Raw genomic sequence first — 19,604 nt, 5'->3', positions numbered from 1 at the left:
TCATGAGGTTGCTTTCACACCGCCTCCTCTAACATCTCTTTAACAGAGTCTTAACTTCCTGTCAACACCCGACCTTAAAAAAAGATCTCAGGGGCAGCTCCCTGCCTCCCTACCTGCACCTGTAGCTGTAGGCCTGGCTTCCTGCAACAGACTCTTTTGGGCTTGGCACTCCAACGGCAGGCCCTGTGGACCCTGAGGTCTAAGAATTTACAGTAACACCATTCCCTTTTAAGCCCCCTGCCCACCTGGGCCTCTGGTCAGGAGGCAGCCCCTGACAGCAGGGCACAGCCTAACTGCCACATCAGCTGCCCATGTTGGGAGCCCCAGGCCTCTGCAGGGGCTGGGGGGAGAAGTTCTGTCCGTCTGCCCAGACATTCTGGATTCCACTTTCAGGGAGGCCCAGTAAAGACGTGTTCTGGGAAACGGGACGTTCTCAGCCCTGACGCTGCAGTCTCTCGGCAGCCTTTGAGACTGTTAGTGACCCCCTCCACCTTTGTATCCCCTCTCCTGGTTTTCCTCCTGCTTCTCTGACTTCGCCTTCTTAAGTCGCCTTTACCAGCTCCTTCCTCGGCTTGTCCTTCAAAGTTGATGGGCCTGGACTCCGTCCTTAGCCCTCGGCTCTTCTCCCTTTATACCTTTCCCTTGGGCCATCTACTTGTCCGCCTTCAGGCTTTAGCTGCCATCTAGATGAGTGTCAGATCTGTACTTCCTGCCCAGACCTTCTTCTCAGCTGCAGACCTACATGCCTGACTGCTGACTGGACCTCTTCATCTGGGTGACCCAGGGACACCTCAAATTAAACCTGTCCTACACTGAATTCACACACTTCCCAGGCAAATCCTTCCTCACCTCCTCAGCCCCCACGCCCCCGGATGACACCTCATCCACTCTCAGCACCCCTCACCTGTGGGGCTGGCAGAGGAGGCCACTGGCACATGGGCATCGGTCCAATGCCCCATCAGGCTCCAGCTCCCAGGTGATGAGGTCCAGAAGCCGGCTGCCGGGGTCATGGCAGAGCTCACCCTCCACGGGCAGGGGTGTGCACACGGGAAACAAGAGGCCTGGAACCAGCAAGAATCACCCCCATGTGCCCAGCACCAGGCAGGCACCAAGGACAGGAAGTGGAAAAAATGGGGTGCAGCCCCACCTCCCTCCCTCAACCCCAAACTGTAGGTTAGGATCCCAGGCGTTGGACATGAGGAAACAGGAATGGCAGCATGAGCTCAGGCAGGTACAATCCGGGAGGCCAGAGCAGTTAGGGAGGACTGCCTGGAAGAGGTAAGCTTGTGTGGGGTTTAGAGGGCCAAAGAAGTCTGAGGAAAGTAAAGAGTGGTGCAGGCATTGAAGGCGTGGGGACTGCCCCTACAAAGGCCTGGGGGTCTGGTTCAGTGGGAAAAGTCGGAAGGAGCAGAGAAGAAGTGGGAGAGTAAAGGAGGACGGGTGAGCCGGACTGACTGAAGTGGGAGGCAGCAGGAGCCCCTGCAGAGGAGCGATCACTAGAAAGTGGTCCTGTAGGAAAACTACTGAGCCCACAGACTGGTGGATTAGCAGGGCTGGAGAGGCAGCTAAGGAAAAGTACTCAGAAACACAGGTGAGGGGGTGAGCACCTGACCAGACCTCACCAGGGAAGGGCTGTGAGAATGGAAGGTGGGAGTGGAGGGGAGTGAGTCACAAGCAAAAGGACGGAACTAGGTGCGATCCTCAGAGTCTGGGGGATGAGGTGGGGTGGGTTGGGGGAGGAGCTGCTCTAATCTCAAGGGCATCCCACCACCCACCCACCTAGGGGTGCGCCTCCTGCCCTGGGCCTATGCATCCTCCAGGAATTTAACTATTCTGGGCATCAACATCATAGGTCATTGAGTCAGTATCGACTCAATGGCAAAGGGTTAGGGCATCAACAAGGCAAAAACGAGACGGTCTCCCCGCCCCCCCACCCTGGGAGAGGCAGCTGGCACCCAGGCAGAGCTCCTGGGGCTGGGGCACATTCTTCGAGAGCCTCTGGGAGTCCGCCTAGGATGCAGGGCCCTGCAAAGATGTGGGTGGTGTCTCTGTGGCCCCAGGCGCGTGGTGGAGCAGGGGACAGGGCATCCCTTGGACCCGAGGGGAGTCCACCCACCTCTCTGGAAGGCACAGCACAGCCCAGGCTGGCAGTCCCTCTGGTTGTCACAGATGGTCCCGTTGCCGCCTCTGGTGGCCATTTTGGAGCAGTGACCCCAGACACACAGCTGGTCTCCACAGCACTCACTGTCCCGGGTGCAGAGCTGCGTGGAGATAGAAAAAGCAGGGCGGCCCTACTCGTCAGTGGTGAAGCCCACACTGTCCCCATGTAGAGGAGGAAACTGAGATCCTAGATGAAGTAGCCTGGCTGTTGGGGAGCTGGTAGTAGAAGGCAAGGGGGTGGTGGGGAGCTTGGCCAAAAGACTCAAGAATCCCTTTAGAAAAGCTGCAGGTACTGGGTGGACTGGATAGGCTGGAGGAGGCAGGATCTGGAGAGGGGCTGCCCTTTCCCTACCATGGCTGCCCAGGTGACTCTGGCTGGGTCTCCTAGGAGGGTCGTCCTGAGAGGAAGGGACACTGCAGGGCCTCCTGCTCTGTTCCATTCCCCTCTCCACACTGCTGGGGCAGCCATCGTCACCAGCAATCGTGGGGTGGGGCGGGATGTGGCAGGCCTGCAGACGGCTCCCTGTGGCCCCAGACTCTGGGATGATCTCCTCAGCACTCCAGAAGTCAGTCCCACTGGGGGCCTCTTCTGACAAAGCCCCTCCCGTCACTGAGAGGCCCTTCCAAGTGTGGACCTGTTGGGACCCTAAGGAGGCTTCCAAGAAGCCTGGCAGAGGACCCAGACCTTTTCTGGGCGCTGCAGCCCCAGAGGCCTCTGGCCACACTCACTGTTTGCTGGTCTCGGCAAGGCTGGCAGCTGTACTCAAAGCTGGCAAACTGGCAGTACCTGCCCAGCCCACAGTCCTCATCGATGATGCACTCCTGGGGAAGAGAGGAGGGCAGCTTGGCCAGTGCATCCCACTGGCTTCCATCCCAAGGGGTAGACCCTAACGTCTGTGGGCGGCCCATGGAATACAAATCAGCAAACCACGTGCCCTGGCAGGGCAGAGCCCCACTTTATCCCCCCACAGGCTCAGGAGGCTCAGGGAAGGTCTTGAGACTTCCCTCACTGCTGAGCCCTGTACAGGTACCAGTCTCAAAGGCCAGCTCGCTGTTAACACATCTCACTCCCACCCAGAGCCAGGCCTGGCTTCTTCACTCTCAAACTCATCCCCAATTCACACAATTGTGTCTGTGTGCAGGATCACCCCCCGCCCCCACACACACACCCAGGGCAGGAGCACACAGACTCCAGAGCCAGTCTTCAACACAGAGCAGATGGATTTAATAAAAAGCACTAATGAGCTGCAGGCCAGCACGACTGCACAGGAAGGCCTGGAGCCCAGGCCCAACGGGCACCAGCTGATTGTGAGGGGAAGTTAGAGTCTGCAGAGACTGCACCGTCCAGCATCCCACCCTGGTGACTGCAGCCCATCACGGGCAGCCCTCCTTGGGGCCTGGTCTAGCACCTGGGCCACAAAACAAAGGCAGCTGCCAGCTTCAAAATGAGGGGGTGTGGGGGCTGGGATTCAGTCTACCTCCGCCCAAGTACCCTCTCCTTATGGCTGCCAGCTGTGCCCGGCTGGCTAGCGAAAGAGAGGGGGGATGGAGGGAATCTGATCATCCCCGAGGCCAGGGAGGAGAGCAGAGCTAGAGGCAGCCCTGCCTCACGCTAGCAGGCCTAGGGACCAGCAGCTCTAACGCAGAGAAACAAGGGCAGGAGAGGAGGAGGAAGGATGACAAGAATAACTATTAACTGAACCCCTATGTGGTGCTGGCACTTGTGATCTCAGCGACTCCTCCCAGCAGGCAGCAGGTAGGGATTAAAAACCAAAAAAACCCCAAACTCACTGCCGTCAAGCCAATTCCGACTCATGGTGACCCCACATGTTACAGAGTAGAACTGCCTTATAGGGTTTTCTTGGCTGTAATCTTTACAAAAGCAAACTGCCAGGGCTTTCTTCCTCAGTGCTGCTGGGTAGGTTTCAACTGCTAACCTTTAGGTTAGTAGATGAGCGTAAACCATTTATGCCACTCAGGGTCCTAGATATAGGGATTCCCTTCCCCATATGGCCAATCTGTGGAAACCCTGGTGGCGTAGTGGTTAAGTGCTACGATCGCTAACCAAAGGGTTGGCAGTTCAAATCTGCCAGGTGCTCCTTGGAAACTCTATGGGGCAGCTCTACTCTGTCCTATAGGGTTGCTATGAGTCAGAATCGACTTGATGGCACTGGGTTTGGTTTTGGTTTTATGGCCAACCTGGAAGCAGGTTCAGAGAGGCCATGTGATTCCCCTAGGTACTGGGGCTAGTTCATGGTAGAACAGACTCTTCCCACCACCAGCCCTTGAGCAGAGTAAGCTCCAGGCTCCAGATGTGGCAGTCAGAGGCAGGCAGGTGAGAAGCCTCTTCTGAGGCAGGGTCCTGGGAGAAGGAGGCGGCACACTCCATCCTGCAAGTGTCTGTAGGGCTTGACCCAGAAAGGTCTGGGTGGGCAGGCCTGCATCTAACTGGCCAGGGCTGAACCCCTTCTGCTCTGTGAGCTGAGGCAGCCATGGCGATGGGTATGGACTGGAAAGACCGGGTTCCATAGCATGCGTGTAGGCATGGGGATCAGCAGAGAGGCCCTGGCCAGGAGCCCTGGGGAACTCGAGGCTATCATTGGGAAGTGGCTGGTGTCACTGGTCCAGGTTTGGGTGTCCCCTGGCCAACACTACAGGGCCAGAGAGGATGTTGTTTGGTTCAGAGTGACTGCAGCCTCGGCCTCTGCACAACCCTGGTGCGTACCCAGCCCTGACACCAACCCTCAGCCTGGCATCTGTCAGAGTGTGGGCCATGAGACCTCAGGCCTGCTTACCAGGCAAAGCTCACCACCCAGGAAGCTCCTGGCACCATCAGTCTCACTGAACATCAGTCTTCCCACAGTCCCATCTGAAGGATGGCAGGGAAGAGGACAACTCAGCGAAGTCTATGCTTCTTGGCATGTACCAGTCACCTCCATATCTAGGTCCTGTGCTTACCAAGACCCTCTTCAGAAGAGACAAAGGCTGATATCCTCAAATAACTTATATGTCATTTAAATCTTAAATTTCTCAAAAATGTCAAAGGAGATCACATTGCCTGGCACCCTGAAAAATGGCCCCAAACTACTCTTCTCTGTGTCTTTCCATCACAGCTCAGCAGCTGCCTCCCTCCTGAAGCTCTGCCCACAGCCTTGATCAACACCATGAGGTACAGCAGCTGGGCAACCCAGGATTCTTCTCAAACGTAGGAATTGATACTTTAACTCCTGTCACTTCTACACCAACCCTAAAATGTCAGTTATGGCACCATCACTGTCTCACAGATGCGAAAACAGAGGCTCAGAGGGTTGGATGACTGTCCAGGATAAGGGTCTGAGCTGGGGGCCTGACACTTGGTCTGCTTGACCCCACAACCCATAAAGGAATGAAAGTCTAAGAGGCTGTAAGTCAAACACAAAACGCTCCTTGTCTCTGCCCACCACACCCTCCTACACAGATTCTACTCAGGCAGCTCTACAAGCAGTTACAGGCAGAAGCTTCCAGATATTTCTTTCAATATAGAATACCAAGAGAATGGAGTGGGGAGGGATGACATTAAGGAGGAAAGAAGGGCCAACAGTCACTGAACTCCTTGCCTGCACTGGCCATATGCGAGGCACCAGGACATGAAGGTGACTATGAGACGGTTCCTTCCCTCGAGGAATACACAATCTCTTACAATTCAATTGGATGGAGGGCAGCGGGAGGAAAGGCCACCCAGCAGAAAAGGAAATAAAGGATATCAACAGACAAGTCACAGCAGCAGACATTTTCTTGCCTCTACACATAGAAAAAGATGCTGGACCTTACCAGTAATCAAGAAAATGTTAATTAAAAGAGCAGGATGCCATCTTTTAACTTAGATTACAATGTCAAAAATTAAAACGGTTGATGGTATCTGCAGAAGGCAGAATGATGGCCACCCATAATGTCTACATCCCTGGGAATATATTACCTTACATGGCAAAAGGGGCTTCGCAGTATCATTAAATTAAGGATCTTGAGATGGGGATTAGCCTGGATTATCCAGGTGGGCCCACGTAATCACAACCAAAAGAAACCCCAAAAAGCCCAAACCCAGTGCCATTGAGTTGGTTCTGACTCATAGAGACCCCATGTGTAGAACTGCTCCATAGGGTTTTCTTGTATATAATCTCTACGGAAGCAGATCACAAAGCTTTTCTTATGCAGTGCTGCTGGGTGAGTTTGAACCACCAACCTTTAGGTTAGTAGCTGAGCACAAACCATTTGCACCACCCAGGGACCTATGTCATTACAAGGGTCCTTAAATGTGGAAGAGGGAGGCCAAAGAGGTCAGAGTGATGCAATACGAGAAAGACTTATCTGGCCATGGCTGGCTTTGAAGATGGAAGGGCCAACGAGCCAAGGATCGTGGGCAGCCGCTAGAAGCTGGAAAAGGCAAGAAATTAGACTCTTCCCCTAGAGCCTCAAGACAGGAAAGCAGCCCTGCTGATACCTTGATTTTAGCCCAGTGAGACCCACATCAGACTTCTGGCCTACAGAACCGAAGATAAATTCGTGGTGTTTTATGCCACTAAATCTATAGTATTTTGTTATAGCACCAATAGGAAACTTAACGCAATGTCTGATGCTAGGAGAGGTTTGAGGAAATGGGCATTGCCACATGCTTTGGGGGTAACTAAAATTAAACTAGATTTATTTTATTTTTTTGCAGACAATTTATCAGTATCAAAATTTGAGATGAACATATCCCTTGACCCAGTAATTTCCCATTTGGTGGCTGTTCTCAGAAATACTTGTCCATGTGAGCAAATAAATGAATACAAGAATGTTCGAGGCTGTATGGTTACGTTATTTGTAATCTGGAAATAAGTGAAATGTCCAACAAGAGAGGGACTGGTTAACTAAATTATTGTACAGTCATTTCATGGGGAAGTGCTGGCATGCAGACATTAAAAGAATGAGGTAGCTCCTTACGTAGTGATTTCTAAAATACATCATTAACTAAAATAAGCAAGTGAAAGAACAATATGATTCTTTTTTAAAGCAGATTAACAATATGTACGATATATGTCAGATTTTGCATTGGGCAAATCTGCAAAGGACCTCTTCAAAGCGTTGAAGAGCAAAGATGTCACCCTGAAGACTAAGGTGCGCCTGACCCAAGCCATGGTATTTTCAATCACATCATATGCATGTGAAAGTTGGACAATGAATAAGGAAGACGAAGAAGAGTTGATGCCTTTGAATTGTGGTGTTGGTGAAGAATATTGAATATACTATGGACTGCCAGAAGAACAAATCTGTCTTAGAAGAAGTGCAGCCAGAATGCTCCTCAGAAGCAAGGATCGCGAGGCTGCGTCTTACATACTTTGGACATGTTGTCAGGAGGGATCAGTCCCTGGAGAAAGACATCAGGCTTGACAGAGTACAGGGTCAGCGGAAAAGAGGAAGACCCTCGAAGAGGTGGATTGACACAGTGGCTGCAACAATGAGCTCAAGCGTAACAAAGACTGTAAGGATGGCGCAGGACCGGGTAGCGTTTCGTTCTGTTGTGCACAGGGTTGCTATGAGTCAGAACCGACTTGACGGCACCTAACAACAACAACAACATGATATATGTCTATGCCCAGCACAGTGCCTGGCATTATTAGGCACGCGATAGATATGTACTGAATAGAGGAAAACCCCTTGAATGTTACTGTGACAAACAGACTAACAAAATGCTGATTGCTGGCAATGACTGGGGACCTGTTATGGATTGAAATTGTAATGGATTGAAAGTGTACCCCCCCCAAAAAAATATGTTGATGTCCTAGCCCCTGTAAGTGTGAATGTAACCCTGATTGGAAATAGGGTTTTATTTTGTTATGTTAATGAGGCCATACTGGAGTAGGGTGGATCCTAGACCTAATCCTTTCTGAGTGGTGTCTTTACAAAAAGGGAAAACAGACACAGAGACACACACACAGGAGGAAAACACCATGCGAGGATCCATCTACAAGGCAAGGAACGCCAAAGAATGCCTGGAGCTACAGAAGCTGAAAGAGACAAGGGTCTTCCCCTAGCTCCAACACAGACAGAGTGAGTGTAGCCCTGCCAATGCTCTAAATTTGAACTCCCAGCTGCCCAAGCTACGACAATAAATTCCTGTTCTTTAAAGTCAACCACTTGTGGTGTTTTTGTTACAGCAGCAATAGGAAACTGAGAAAGGAACCAAAGCAAAAATATATATATTCAATTAATTGGACTTCTTATTACCCAAAAGTCCCTGCAGCCTTGGAATTTTCACTATGCATTTCCTTTTCCAGATTTTTAACTAAAAAATATGAGTAACTACGCTTCCAGAGCCCATCTCTGTGAGACACTGCTGTTCACAATTCTCCATTGAGAAAAGTACAATATTTATTCTTAGAAATATCCTTCTTTCCCTAAACTGGCTCCTATGCATGACAAAGCCATTTCCCGCAAAACCACAGTAATGCAATTATTTATCTTCTAGGTATGGAAAGAATTTTGGCATGGAACCTTGCCAAATACTACTGAAAAATCTAAATACATTAAAGCTACTTGCTTCCTTCACTGACATGTTATTTGCTACCTCTAAGAGCTCTGGTAGGTTCATTCAAGATGACTTTCTATCAAGGAAGCTCAGGGATTTCCCTCCTGGATTACGTGTGCTCGGGGACCAGGGAGGGATCTACAGACAGCTATGTTTGTTCTAACAGAGTCCACCAGCTTGCCTGTTGTCAATGTGCAACCGCCACCCCCAGCAGCCGTTAGGAACGCCTTTTGAGAACTGGGTGATACTGGAAACCTTGAGACTCTAGTGGTTAAGAGCACAAACTCTGAATTCTGGTTTTGCCTCTTAATACCTGTATGACCTTACACATGGGGATAAAAACAGGACCTATTTCACAGCATCACTGTGTTGCCTTAATGCTCTGTAAATGGTGGCCATAGCAATGGTGACCATAGCAATAGATAGCTATGTGTCTGCTCCAACTCATCCAATGCCTGATTCCCCCACGAAGCACCCCTGTCAGGGGGCCTGCTGTCAAAGAAAGGCAGTTCTAAAAACTGGGAGCCTGATGTTTCTACCAATAGTTCCACATCTGTATCCTTGTCACTGTGGATTTAACATCTAGCCCTGACTTACCTATATCCAGGGTGTCATATTGTTGGGCAGCTGCTTGTATGCCTTCACCCAAAGGAGTAAAATTCCTGGGATGGGGTGACCTCTTGTTGTATGAAGACCAGGCATTGCATACAGTAAATGTTGCTAGTACTGAGCCTCTCCTGGGTACCCCTTCGTGGGAGAAAGATGTGGCAGTGTGCTTCCATAAAGATTACAGCCTTGGAAACCCTATGGGGCAGTTCTACTCTGACCTTTAGGGTTGCTAGGAGTTGGAGCTGACTCGACACCAGTGTTTTTTTGGTTTTGCAGATTCCTTATTAGTAGGGGGCAGGGTCCCATCTTTGCTGGTGTTAGAGACCTGAGGAAGAGGTGAGGTGCTCTAACCTTAACCAGAACTGAGTGGATGGGAGAGTGGAGGTCATGGGTTGTCACCCCCAGGCAGAAATCCTGGCACAGACTCACCCGGGAGCCTTTGCATTTCTGATGTTCTCAGTGTTCACTTCCCTGAGTCCTTCCTCAGTTTTCAATTGTTCCAATGTATCTTACCTGTGCTCAAGGGTCACGTTCACATTTGGGGCTGGTGTTTTAAAGAAGCCTATGCATGGACAGGAAACCCTGGTGGCGTAGTGGTTAAGTGCTACTGCTGCTAACCAAAAGGTCGGCAGTTCGAATCCACCAGGTACTCCTTGGAAACTCTATGGGGCAGTTCTACTCTGTCCTGTAGGGTCGTTATGAGTCAGAATCAACTCGAAGGCAATGGGTTTGGTTTTATGCACGGACAGGGCCCAGAATGGTTCCGGAGGAGAGGAGATATGAAGTAAGAAGACTGTGAGGGGAAACAGGCTCCGCTGCGTCCGCATCCGAAGTGTGGAGAGGTTCTGGGTTTTGTTTTATGAAGAATAATGCCTTATAGGGCTTCCTGCCTCTTAGACCTTAAGGACTAGAAGAGGGACTCTGTTCTACAGAGAAGCTAAGTTAAATATGCACCCAAGGCAGAAGACAGGTCCTCAGCCTGCACTGCAGAGCACGTGGAGTGAGATGTCACATGTGACACACACCCTCCGGAAGCGGCAACAGCTACTGTCCCATTCTGTTATACAGCCCTGGTCTGGCAGGACCCACTAGGGCCAGCCTCTCTGCACAAACTCTCTTTAATCTCCTCAACACAGATATTATCCCCACTTCACAGACATGAAAACTGAGACTTAAGGCAAAGGACCTGCCCAAAGGTACCCAGATGGTCAACTGTGGAACTGAGACTCCAAGACAGTTGGTTTGACTCTGAAGACAGGCTCTGTCCACCTTCTCCTGGGAAGAACACTGTTCTTGCAACGCCAACCAGTCTCCTCTCCCTCAGTCATGGCCTAGCAGAGCTGGCCTGGAGCAGCTCCTGGCCCTACATACCCTCAGGGAGAGGAGGAGGCAGGAACTCACAGCCATCACCCCAGGCGTCTGGGCCTAAATGTCACTGGCCCATGACAGAAGCCAGCTGCATGGGCTCAATGGGCTCCTCTCCCATCCTGGCCACTCCCATCCGTCCCGTTCCTCCCTCCCCTGCTGATGGAGAAGGCTGACAAGCTGCCTAGCTGGCAACAGGAACTGAGGCCATTCATAGCATTGCCTCTTGGTTGTCTGACGAGGGAGCTATATTTAGAAAGCTGACAAAAGGCCGACAGGACTCTCTGAATGTCTGTGCTCAGATGCCGACAGGAGGCGGGGCTGATGAGGAACATGGGATAGATTTGCCAGGGACCCTGGGTCTGGAAACTTCCCTGGTGCTTAGGCACTCTCATGAAATAGTGGAAAATGGCACAGGAGCCAACCTCCGTCTTTGATTTTCCAGTTCAGAGTTTATCAGAGGAGAGAGGATCTGAGGAGGCAGAAGCCAAAAGTAGGAGGGGAAAACCCAACAAACAAATTCCTGTAAGGCTCTCCCAGATATCTGTGAGTGGGGCCAGTGGGCACCTCGCTTCTTTGTAACCCTTCTGCTTGTGGCATCTCTGGTTCCCACCCTCCTGGGTAATCCCAGACCTTCTCGTCAGGCCCAAAGAAGCAGACCACGCTGGGGGCCTCTCCTGGTCCATAGCCTTCCATGACCTGAAAATTTGCTCACCCTCAGAACTTTGCACACTGCAGCTGAAACCGGATAGGGCAGAGTGAACACTTACAGAATGCCTACTGTGTGCACTACACATACTGTAAGCTTTACAGTGGCCCTCTAACCCTCACAGCCATCCTGTGAGGTCAACCATTGGCTTGGCACACAGTTGCTATCCATAAAAGAATAAAAGGATGAATAGACAAACCATCAATCAATCGTCATTTTGCAGAAAAGAAAACTGAGGCTCTGAGCCCAAGGTCACATTGATGGAGAAAAAGCCATCAGACCCTCCCCCCCACCTCCCCGCAAGCACTCACACTCTCCACTGCACCCCGTTGCTTCCAACCCGCCCCAAACAAGCATGTGCCTCAAATCTCTTCTGTTTTGGGACATCCATACAAATGTAGCTTCTGTTCCTGAGCCTTCGGCATCTACCTGCTGGGCAGGCCAGTAGTGAAGACAGGGAGGCACGGATGCACTTTGAAGGATGTCGAACTAAAGGGACCAAAACAGGATTCCTGGGCCAAGCCCAGGGTCAATCAAGACATTCTGGGCTCTGGCAGCCCTGCCCCTGCACTCTGGTTACTTGAGGTTTGGGTGGGCTGGGTTGTCTGTGGATGGTCATTTGGGGGTGGGGGGGGCGGGTTGTCTGTGGACAGTCATGTGGGGGTGGGGGGTTGTCTGTGGACCGTCATGTGGAGGTGGGGTGGGTTGTCTGTGGACGGCCATGTGGGGGTGGGGCGGGTTGTCTGTGGGTGATCACTTCCCCGCCCTGGAAGTGGGGCGGAAGTGGGGCAGTGGGCCAGGCCCTGAATGTTCCCAGGAAGGGCAGATGATACAATCTGCCACAGGGCTGTTCTGTGACCCCTGAGCAAAGATGGCCACAGAAAAAAAAACAACTGTCCCACAGAGAAGAACAGCCTTTGAGGGGAGAGTGATCAACCACCCTGACAGCAGTGGGCAGGGCTGGGCCCATCCGGGTTATGGGAGGCCAGAATGGGAGGCAGAAGGGGCTCGGGCACTCTGGGAAGCAGGAAGCTGGCAGCTCTTCCTGCCGCGTGGGGGCAGGATCTACAAGGTGGGGGCCCTGGTGCAAGGTGCCTGGGGAAGTTAGAAATAGCGCTCCAAGGGGAAGTGGCAGGCAGCCTCCCCTTATGCCATGAGATTTCCAAGTCAGACTTTCCCCATTCCTCAGAGTCCTTTTTTGACCTTTTAAACCAAGCCAATCCAGGATCCTGTAAAACACACATGTGTCTCACACACAACAGGGTGACCCCAGCCCCTCCTGGGCGCCGCACTGGAAACTTTCAGCTAGCTTAGGGTGGGCAGGGCCCCAAGCCTCACCGAGAATTCTGGCCTGATCCACGCTACAGAGACCGCCCTGTGGAAAAAAAAAGGCAGGAGCCAGGAGCCCTGGTTCTGATGCCAGCTACTATTATCCTGAAGTGCCAAAGTCTGCATAACTGTTGCTTCCAGAGGGGCAGGCTATATCGCCCGGGTCTCCTGGGGTGCTCCTACCAATTCTTACTTCCCCAAGTCACACAGGCCATGAAAGAAGAAATCCCCAGCTGGACTCAGCACCCAGGTAGGGAGAACTCCTCAATCCCAACCCTTTAGTGCCCAGAGCATTCAGGAAATAGTCCTGGAGTTCTCTCTCCCCTCCTGTACCTTTCCCCTCAACATAACAGCCCCCAGACCCAGATGCCTCCCCTCCAACAGCCTCCATGGGAGGCCCTCTGTATGCCCATAAGTCTTCCGGGATGGACGGGTGTGCTTTAGAGAAAAGTTTGGTCCCCCTTGCAGAGATCTCCTCCCACAGCCAAGCTACAGAGAGGCCAACCCCTCACTTACAGGACTTTCCGACACATTCTTCTAGCCTGAGCAGCATTTCCTCTGAGAATTTCCTCTAAAGGGAATTTCTTCTTCACGTTCCTAAGTTGCCTCTGGTCAACTGAGTGCCTGTCACCCAGTCTGGGTTAGAAGGAGTGAAGGGAGCTCTCCCTACCCTCTCTCCCACACACTTTTCAGGGTCCCTGGGTCTGCTCAGCCTCCACCACCATTCCCAAGGCAGACATACAGGCATGGAATCCCTGGAAAATACGTGCTGTTCAAGTCTGGAATAGGTATAGAGACCAAAGCCTATTAGTGGTTGCCAGGGGTGGGAGGGCAGGAGAAGAGGAAGTCATTGCTTAGGGGCACTGAGTTTCTGTTAAGGGTGACAGAAAAACTTGGAAATGGATAGTGGCAATGGTTGTACAACATGATGAATGTAATTAATGTCACTGAATTGTACATGTAAAAATGTTGAAATGGCAGATTTTTTGTTTTATTTTTTTATATATATATTGTTGTTGTTAGTTGCCATTGAGTTGATTCCCACTCATGGTGACATCGCATGTGCAGAGTAGAACTGTTCCATAGGGTTTTCAAGGCTGTGGCCTTTCAGGAGCAGATTGCCAGGCCTGTCTCTTGAGGAGCTATGGATGAGTTTGAATCATCAACCTTTTGGCTGGTAGTTGAGTGCTTAACTATGTGTGCCACCCAGGGACTCCATTATGTATATGTAATTAATTATATACAATCCTACAGGGAGTCCAGGAAAATTCAAATTTCCAACAAACAACGAATAACGTTTTAGTACAAAACCAAAAAAACCAAACTCAGTGCTGTTGAGTCGATGCCAACAAATAGCGACCCTATAGGACAGAGTGGAACTGCCTCGGTGGGGTTTCTAAGGAGCAGCTGGTGGATTCGAACTGCCGACCTTTTGGTTAGCAGCTGAGCTCTTAACCACTTCACCACCAGAGCTCCTGTTTGAGTATTTAAAAAAAAAAAAAAAGAATCCATTGCCATCGAGTCGATTTCAACTCATATCAACCTGAGACAGGACTAGGCTGGAGCAGCGCCAGTGGGACCTCCCCCCCCCGCCCTCCCGCCTCCCCAACTTTGCGCATAGGCTGGGAAAAAGGCAAGCAGGACAGAGGGTGGAATAAACAACCTGGTTCAACCATAACCTACCTCCTAGAAAGTCAAACAGAACACACAGGCCCTGTGGGGCAAAATGTTCTGGCTGAGGGGTAGAACAAACTGAAATGTTGCAAATAAACTGCGAATATAGTTCTTGCAGCACTCCACAGGTGCAAAGTGTGTGCAAAAGAAGTAAAAGGGACCACCATTTGTCCTTCTCATGCCCACCGAAGGGGGCGATATGACAAAGGGAACCAGTGCGCCTGCATCACATCCCATAATGAGTTACGTTGAGGGGAACAGAAAGACTTCCATCTTGAAGAAATCCTATGTGTGCACTTGCATTTGCATAACCCAACCGCTCCTCCGAAATCTCCACCCTTCCCCCCAAACTCATGAATAAACATCAAAACCCCTCCTCCTCTCCCTTAAATACTTGGCTCTTAGGCAAATCGTGAGACAGTCTCCTTTTGCTAGCTGCTGGCAAAATAATTTTGCTGTGTGACTCCAAGGCTGCCTCAAGAGTCCTATTGGGGACCACGAATCCAGCTAGGTTCAACTGAGGAAGGGGCCCTTGGTAACAGACCCTATAGTATGTCCCAAATATTGCAGGGGACAGACTTATACTAAAATCTATTTGCTGTTTATTTGAAATTCAGATTTCACTGGGGGCCCTGTCTTTTATCTGGCAATACTATCAACAGGGGAAGATTCAACAGGTGTGCTTCTTGGAAGAGGGAGTGGAGCTTGCCTTAGGCAGGAGGAGGACAAAGAGGAGAGGTCAAAAGAGCAAGCAGCTATAGGAAGAGAGATGGCCTCAAAGACATCTGTGAAGATAAGCCAACAAGGACACTAGGAAGCTGCTCCAGACCTTAGGCCCGTGGCCAGGAGCAGGACTACCCAACGTTCCTTGGGAGGAGGCTGAGGACTGCTGCCCCTGCCCCTCTGCCACCTAGATTCTGCCTGTACATCGGCAGGTCTGTGAGAAGGGGCAGCTTCTATCCTTGAAGGAAAGGCCTCTGGATTATATGACTATAAGAACTATAATAATGAAATAAGTGTGTTCTATGTGCCAGGGCTATCCTACATCCTAAGCATGAAGTCATGTAATCCTCACAACAACACATGGAGAGAGATGCAATTATTATTCCTTCCTACTTTACAGATAAGGAAACTGAGGTACAGAGACGTTAGGTAACTTGCCAAAAGTCACAGAGCTAAGGAGTGGTGGAGTAGGGATGTGCGCCCTGACCTGCTGCTCTTACACCATGTTACACTGTCAATGAGGAGCCAGGATGTCTGCTCCAGGCCCACCTCTTGCGTGGCCTTGCCCTCCATCCCATCCCGCCCTCTGACGGTGAGCCCATCTCTAGTAGGTAAGAGCAGAGATATAATGGGGGGCAGAATCCCCTGAAACAGCAAAGGGTACAATTTCCCCCTGAAATAGTGAAAATGAGAGCCCCTGGAGCTTCCCCCAGCCTCTCCCAAATTTTCCCATCTGCTCTGGAACGCAGCCCACCTCTGTCTGTGTCCCCTGCACTGCCCCCGCAGGAGCTCCAATTGTCCACCCTTATGTGGGAAAAATGGAGGCTGGGCTGGGTGGAGGCCTTCTCAGGAGCGGCCCCCCTCAGCTAGTGCTGTTTCTGTTCAGGCCCCACAGACCCTACAGGTGCTGCAAATTCCAGGCCAGAAAACCTCACAGCACTGCAGTCCTTGGGCACAGATCAGGGGGCCCCAATGCTGGGATGTCCTACAGCCCCACATGTGAGTCGGGAAGAGAAGCTTCTGGTACTGGTCAGAGTGCCAAGTTTTTGCCAGGTTCCCAGGAATTGAATCTGGACCTGGATCCCAGGAGAAGACGCTGAGCTCCTGAGAGGAACAAAGCCGGCTTCATTCCTTGCAAATTTACCCTCTTGAGAGGTCTTTATTCCTTCCCAGTTCTTGCTAGGGACAGAAAGTTGGGGAAGGGGCTCTGAATGCATTGGCCCCAGCCCTGTGGTCTGGGGCTCACTCTCAGACTTGAACATAAGAGCAGGGGAGAGCTCTGTTGCCCTCATAGAGGGTCCCCAGCCCCCTGCCAAGGTCACATCTCAATGTCTGCACAACTACGGGAGCAAAGAGACTGGTTTCCAGCTTCTGGCCTCTCTCCCCCTCCACCAGGCTCCTCACTGCAGCCCAAGCTGTTTTCCTAAAACACAAACCTAATTATAATTATGCATGTCCCTAATTACACGTGTTTGGAAAGCTGCTTCAGCACAGGGCCTTCGAGAAGAATGAGCGACAGACTAATTCAATCAATACATAATGGGAGGAGACAGGCTGCCTTCCAGGCCCTGGGAATGTCAGACTGCATCTGTGCTGTTGGCATAATAAAACAATGTGACAAAATCCGCAGTGAGAAAAAACAGTCTGTCCCCCAGGGACCAAGGGGAGGGGGCTGAGGTTCCATCACTGGGGAGCTCTGGTTGCACGAGGCAGCACCCAGATACCCATGGAACGGCCCTCAATAACATCCCTTTGCTTAAACCCTCACTCATCCAGCAACCATCAGACAATCGACCTGGCTCCCCCAGGACCTGACTCCAGCAAGGGGAAGTCCTGGATGGGGCTCTCAGTATTCCTGTCCCTGAAAGGGATGCTCCCCACCCTTGCAAACTAATAGCTTGGCTTTTGGTTTCCACATTAGTGAGGTCTGAATTTAGTTAGCAAGAGGGCTGGGAAAGTCCAGTCTCTGGACTGGCAGAGCTCTGGGGCCCTGGACTCCAGCAGATTTTCCAAGGTTCTGAGTCCCCATGAAACTTTTACCCTGAGGACGCTCTAGCGGCACCTGCCTTTCTCTCTACCTTCCTCACCCACCAAACTGCACGGCATACAAAGCCCTTTACAGTCAGTTCCCGACCTACTTTCCAGCCTGACTTCCAGACCTCCTCCTCCTCCATGAACCCCAAGACCCAGAATTTGGTCCATGCTTCTAGAATGCCCTTACCTCCCTTATCTGCCAACAGCCCCTTATTCGTCTTTAAGGTCCAGTTCACATGTCTCCTCAATGAAGCCTTACATGACTAGTGTCTCTCTCCTTGGTGCTCCCCCAGCCCTCAGTATCCACCTTAGGGAACACTGCATGGAGAGAGGAATACATTTGGGCTCAAAGGGCCTATAGGCCTTTATAAGACTTGCTGAGACTCACACTGGGAAAGCCACGATTTAAGTTGGGAGGGCTGCGAGTGTTCACAATTCTGCTTTTCTCTTTGAGGTGGAATCCTGTCCAACCAGCAGCCAAGGTGACCCGTGCTCATAAGTGCTCCAGGCCAAGCCAAGGTAGGCAGAGCCAGAGCACATTCCCCCAGTGCCCTGGCCTGCCCAACCCCCAAAGCCCCCGAAACCTGGACTTTAATCTTTTCCACCCACAGCAGTTACAGCATCTTTGAACCCAGGGACTGGCTCTGAAAATAAGAAGCAGGAGGACACTGGAAGAGCAGCCTGCCTCCCAACCCAGTCTCCCATCCCCACCCCGGAAGGGCCTCAGAGGGTAGCCACAGATTTGTATTTCTACCCTCAGGAAACTTCTTATACGAACCAAGAGAAAAAAGACCAAACCTGTTGCTGTCGAGTTGATTCCAACTCTTTGCAACCCAATAGGACAGAGCAGAACTGCTCCTACAGGGTTCCCAAGGAGCGGCTGGTGGATTTGAACTGCTGACCTTTTTGGTTAGAGACAAAATACAGGCCCTAATGAAATCACCTTTCTTCCCAACAGAGCAATTAATAAGATTAAGCTTAGTCACATTCACATCACGTACTGGCACCTGGCTGAGCAACGTATTTGTCCATATGATTGTTTGATTCCTTCATTCATTCAAGGCCAAGGATAACGGGTCAGATGAAGGTTAGGAATAGGGTAGGTTTCACCGATAGGATGAAAGTACCTGCCTGAACTTTTCGGTAATTACAAAAAGCTAAATAAGTTCTGAGAGTTTTCTTACTGCTCGGTTACATTTTGGTTAAAATCAGGACACTCCCTGGGTCACTGGGGATGGATGGAGTTTCTCCATATTTACCCAATTGGTTTCTTGTTTACTCTTTTCATGAGTCAGAGAGCTGACTCAGTCTAAGCCAATCCCTTAAAATTGTTTTTCCTTTGCCTTGGGAAGAAAGCAATAAATGTGTCATGCCCCTACAAACTCTTAGCTTTTGGAGTTAGTGCCTGTACAAGATCTAGTTTCTCAAAGTGTACGAATTTGAAGACTCAGTCCCTAGGTACCTGTAACCCTAGAGAACTGCGGGGCGATGACTAGGTCATCCTTCTTATCTTCTCTCTGGCACAAATGGTATGTGCTCCTCTCCTAAAGGTGGGTGGTTGGAACCCACCCAGCAGCACCACAGAAGAAATGTCTGGCAGACTGCTTCCATAAAGATTAAACTCAAAATCAGACCAAACCCATTGCCACTGAGTTGATTCCAACTCATAGCAACCCTATAGGGCGAACTGCCCCATAGGGTTTCCAAGGCTCTAAATCTTTAGGGAAGCAGACTGCCATATCTTTCTCCCACAGAGCAGCTGGTGGGTTTGAACTGCCAACCTTTCGGATAGCAGCCAAGCCCTTAACCGCTGCACCACCTGGGCCACCAAGAAAACCCTATACGGAGCAGTTCTACTCTGTAACACATGGGGTTGCTATGAGTCAGAATCAGCTCGATGGCAAAAGGTTCTGGGTTGGTTTTGTCCATTCCAGCAGCCTGGAGCTGGAGCTGGAGCTGGAGCTGAAGCCTTCAGCAGGACAGGGGAAGTCTCTCAGGAAGAACAAGGCTCTGGGGCAGGGCTGGATTACCCAAGAAGCAAGGTACGGCACAAGCTCAATTGTGCCTTCCCACCAATCCGCAGTGCGCAATCTCACCTGTCCACTACATCAACGATGTGGTGAAACCATGTGAAATTGCAACTAAATACAATTAAGCACATGCGTACCTTGCTCAACGCAAGCCAGCGCATGCTGTGTTTACTGATTAATCTGTCCCTGCTCTGGGGGCCTGCTCTGGGGGCCTGACATTTCAAAATCTCCAACTAGACGTCATGCTCTGCAACCTCACGCTGAGCTGCTGGGGACAGGCCTTCGCAGAGGAAGGCTGGGGTTCGCTGGAGTGATCAGAGCCTTACAGGATTCCCACCTGGGCTTTGTCAGCAGTGTCAAACTGCAGACCTAAGAGACTCCCCAGAGTCACCTGGGCACTCTCACATGTGCGATGAACCCCAGCTCC

General features: G+C 51.1%; 1 protein-coding gene across 2 annotated transcripts in view; it reads right to left on the bottom strand.

The window, feature by feature from the left end:
• The window catches only part of DKK3 (dickkopf WNT signaling pathway inhibitor 3), a 54,573-nt gene that overhangs the window by 1,733 nt on the left and 33,236 nt on the right, over positions 1 to 19,604 (bottom strand). The window contains exons 5-7 of one of the 2 annotated variants that reach the window (XM_064288427.1): positions 2,890 to 2,982; positions 2,117 to 2,261; positions 905 to 1,061 (exon numbers count right to left, since the gene is read on the bottom strand). In XM_064288427.1, coding sequence (XP_064144497.1) covers positions 905 to 1,061; positions 2,117 to 2,261; positions 2,890 to 2,982 — 395 coding nt within the window. The remainder of the gene's footprint in view (positions 1 to 904; positions 1,062 to 2,116; positions 2,262 to 2,889; positions 2,983 to 19,604) is intronic. The other variant, XM_064288428.1, reaches the window with a different exon arrangement.

This window comes from Loxodonta africana, chromosome 7, assembly GCF_030014295.1.
Source record: "Loxodonta africana isolate mLoxAfr1 chromosome 7, mLoxAfr1.hap2, whole genome shotgun sequence".
NCBI lineage: Eukaryota > Metazoa > Chordata > Mammalia > Proboscidea > Elephantidae > Loxodonta > Loxodonta africana.
Note: the sequence above shows the minus strand (reverse complement) of the source record. Positions and strands in the feature narration are given on the sequence as shown.